The 3570-nt window shown below is 55.6% G+C and overlaps 1 protein-coding gene across 1 annotated transcript in view; it reads right to left on the reverse strand.

Moving 5' to 3' along the window:
• LOC125488092 (ras-related protein Rab-35-like) overlaps positions 1-448 on the reverse strand; it is a 5835-nt gene extending 5387 nt beyond the window's left edge. The window contains exon 1 of the mRNA XM_048620922.1: positions 186-448. Coding sequence (XP_048476879.1) covers positions 186-243 — 58 coding nt within the window. The 5' untranslated portion in view covers positions 244-448. The remainder of the gene's footprint in view (positions 1-185) is intronic.
• Positions 449-3570: the final 3122 nt, after the last annotated feature.

Here is a 3570-nt window from a genome sequence, read left to right on the forward strand (position 1 = left end):
GAGGGCAGGGGAGGGCAGGGGAGGGCAGGGGAGGGGAGGGCAGGGGAGGGCAGGGGAGGGGGGGCAGGGGAGGGCAGGCAGATGCAGTCTCCCTCTCTAACCCCCTCTCCACCCGCACAGACCCCTGGGAAGGGGGAGCAGGCGCCGCCTGCCCCAGTCGAATAGCCGCCCGGGCCTTTCCTCACCGCTGTCCCCGATGATGAGGAGCTTGAAGAGATGGTCGTAGTCCCGGGGGCCCGCCATCGGGAGACGGAGACGGAGATGGAGATGCAGCTGGAGCCGGGCCCAGGGGGGAGAAACCCCCCCCGCCCCACTTCCTCCTTCTAACTGAGACCCCGAGGCCTCAGGCTCCGACCGGAAGTGGCCAGGCGGACGCGAAGGGGCGAGACCTCCAACGTCGCCGGCCCCGCCCCCTTCCTTACGTTGTCGCGCCTTCCGCCAATCAGCTCGGCCACAGCGGACGTGTCGTCAGCGGGCACCGCCCATCCGCGGCAAACCCCGCCCCGCGGCGCCGCGCCCCCGATCATGTGAGGCGACCGCGCCTGCCCCTGACGTATAGACGCACGGCGGCGCCCCGCCTCTGGGTGGCCCAGACGTCACGTGGTCCCCAGATCGCCCAATCAGACTCCGACCCTCTAGCCGTCGACTCAGACCCCACCTTTCATGTGACGCCATTGCCCCACCGCATTCCGCCCCTCCTTTAACGCGGACACAAGGAACGTCATTGACCCCGCCCTTCACCCAATCATGCCACGCCCCTCCGCCAACGGTTTTTGGCTGAACGTCATTATCCCCGGCCGTCTGGCCGCGCCTCTCCAAATCGCGCAGTAGCGTAACGTCGTTGACCCCGCCCACTCTCACGTGGTAACGCTCCACCCCAATGACGCTCCGTCGTCGGACGTCGTCTTCCCCGCCCACCCCCTGGGTCGGGCCGCGCCTCTCGGATGACGCGCCGACGCCCAACGTCATCGAGGCCTTTAAAAGGGCTGGCTCGCCCTAGGCGCGCCTCCTGATTGGGCTCTGGCTTGCCCCGTCCCATCGTCCAACGGGGCGGGTCCCCCCAAGTGGCCGTTGGTAACGGGACCTGTCACGTGATCAGTGGGCAGCCATTTTGGGAACAGTGACCATAATTTTGTAGGATTTTGGATATTTGTGGAAAAGGGCAAGCGTGGGCTTGGAATCAAGTGTTAATTTGTGGGTGGGAGGGTGATAAGGCGGACTATGACAGAATTTGGGGTTTAGTTGGTGACCAAGTGATCTTTTAGCTGCAGTGTTAAATCCAGAGACAGTTCATGTTGGAATCCTGCCCGCGGCCAATGGGCGCAATTTGGATTCAATTCTTTAGAAAACAGAAATTAAGGGTCTTAATGATGTCCCTGAATCCAATGCCGGTTGTCGGTAAACCCCATCCCGGTTCACTCATGCCCTTCAGGGAAGGAAACGGCCATCCTCAGCTGGTGCAGACGCCACACATGACTCCAGACCCACGGCGATACGGTTAGGGATGGGCGACAAATGCTGGCCGGGCCAGCGATGCCCGCATCCCGTGAATGAATGAAATAACATTAGGCTAGAATTGGAGAATGGAGATCGGGAGCGGCTGTTTGAGGGTAAATCCACATCTGAGGTGACTAGAGTGCAGGACAGGCATATTCCTGTGAAAATGAAGGACATGGATGGCAGGATCTGAGGACCTTGGATAATAGGGGAAATTATCAAGTTAGTCAAAAACAAGGAAGCATACTGAAGGTCTAGGCAACTAAAAACAGACCAGGTTCTTGAAGAATATAGAGAAAGTAGGAAGGAGCTCAAAGGGAGGAGTTAGGGGGGCTATGAAATGTCCTTGGCCAGCAGGTTAAAGAGAATCACAAGGCCTTTTGTATATATGTATTAGGAGCAAGGGGGTGGCAAGGGAGAGATTAGGCTCACTCAAGGGCAGAGGTTATGTGTGTAGCCAGAGCAAATAGGTGAGATTCTTTCCATCGGTACTTACTAAAGAGAGGGACGTGAGGGATTGTGAGGTTAGGGAAAGGTGTGTGAACACTCTCAGGCACAATGGAGGAGGAACTGTTGGGTGTATTGCAATACATTAAAGTAGGCAAGACCCCGGGGCCAGACGGGATCTATCCCAGGAAGCAAGGGAGGAAATAGCTGGGACTTTGTTCCTTTCTTAAGAGGTAATCCACACAGTTGCAGGCCAGTGAGCCTGACGTCAGTGATGGGGGAGCTTTGGATAAGACGCAGCGACAGGATTTGTCCTCATTTGGAAGTGGGTGGTTTTGTTAGTGACAGGCAACGCAGGGTTCGTTCGGGAAGGTCACGTCTCATCAACTTGACTGAGTTTTTTTGAGGAGGTGACAGGCAACAATTGATGAGGGAAGGTTCAGCGGATGTTGTCTACATGGACTGTTTTAATAAGGCATTTTGATAAGGTAGCTCACTGCAGGATGGGGATGCAAAAAGTCTTATGGGATCTGGGGTGAGCTGGCTAGATGGGCACAGAACTGGTTTGGCCACAGAAGAGAAGGTGGAAGGGCATTTTTGAAATGGAGATCAGTAACTAGTCACCTTCAGCGGGGTCAGTGTTGGTACATTTGTGTTTTGTAATCTGTATAAACGACCTGGATGAAAATATAGGTGCCCTGATGAGTAAATTTGAGGATGGATATGTTGCCTGGTCTGGAGGCTTTTAGTTACGAGGAGAGGTCAGATAAACACTGGAAAGACGGAGGCTGAGGGGTGTGGGAGGCGTTGCCTGATAGAGGTCTACAAAAGGACGAGACGCCTAAATAGGGTGGGTAGTGAGAGGCTTTCTCCCAGGGTGGGAAGGTCAGCTACAAGAAGGCACAGGTTCAAGGTGAGAGGGGGAAAGTTTAGGGAGAATTGCGAGGAAAATGTTTCACCCAGAGGGTGTGTGCCTGGAACATGCTGCATGGTGGTAGAAGCAGGCACATGAGCAACGTCTGAGGCATATCAGACAAACAAACGGGAGGAAGACGGGGAATAGAAACCTTGCATGCGCAGTGAGTGGGGGCTCTAAATAAGGGCTAGGAGTCAGTGCAGGCTCAGTGGGCCGAAGGGCTTGTTGCTGTGAAGCAATTACCGCTCGACTCCTGTATTATCCCAGGATGCAAACAGCCCTTCACAGTCCCATCCAATCCGCATTTCATGTTTTAAAAGATTTATTTATTGTTGGATGTGGGCGCTGCTGGCTGGGCCCAGCATTTCTTGCCCCATCCCTAGTTGCCCCCTTGAGAAGGTGAGGGTGAGCTGCCTTCTTGAACCCCTACAGTCCACCTGCTGTGGGTCGACCCACGATGCCCTTAGGGAAGGAATTCCAGGATTTTGACCCAGCGACAGCGAAGGAACGGCGATATATTTCCAATTCGGGATGGGGAGGGGCTCAGAGGGGAAGCTGGAGGGGGCTGGTGTTCCCATGTATCTGCTGCCCCTCGTCCTTCTGGATGGAAGTGGGTAGTGGGGTTTGGAAGGTGCCGGCCTGAGGGTCTTTGGTGAATTTCTGCATCTTGTAGACGGTACACGCTGCTGCGACTGAGCGTCAGTGGGAGG

This window comes from Rhincodon typus, chromosome 49 (genome assembly GCF_021869965.1).
Source record: "Rhincodon typus isolate 14 chromosome 49, sRhiTyp1.1, whole genome shotgun sequence".
Classification (NCBI taxonomy): domain Eukaryota; kingdom Metazoa; phylum Chordata; class Chondrichthyes; order Orectolobiformes; family Rhincodontidae; genus Rhincodon; species Rhincodon typus.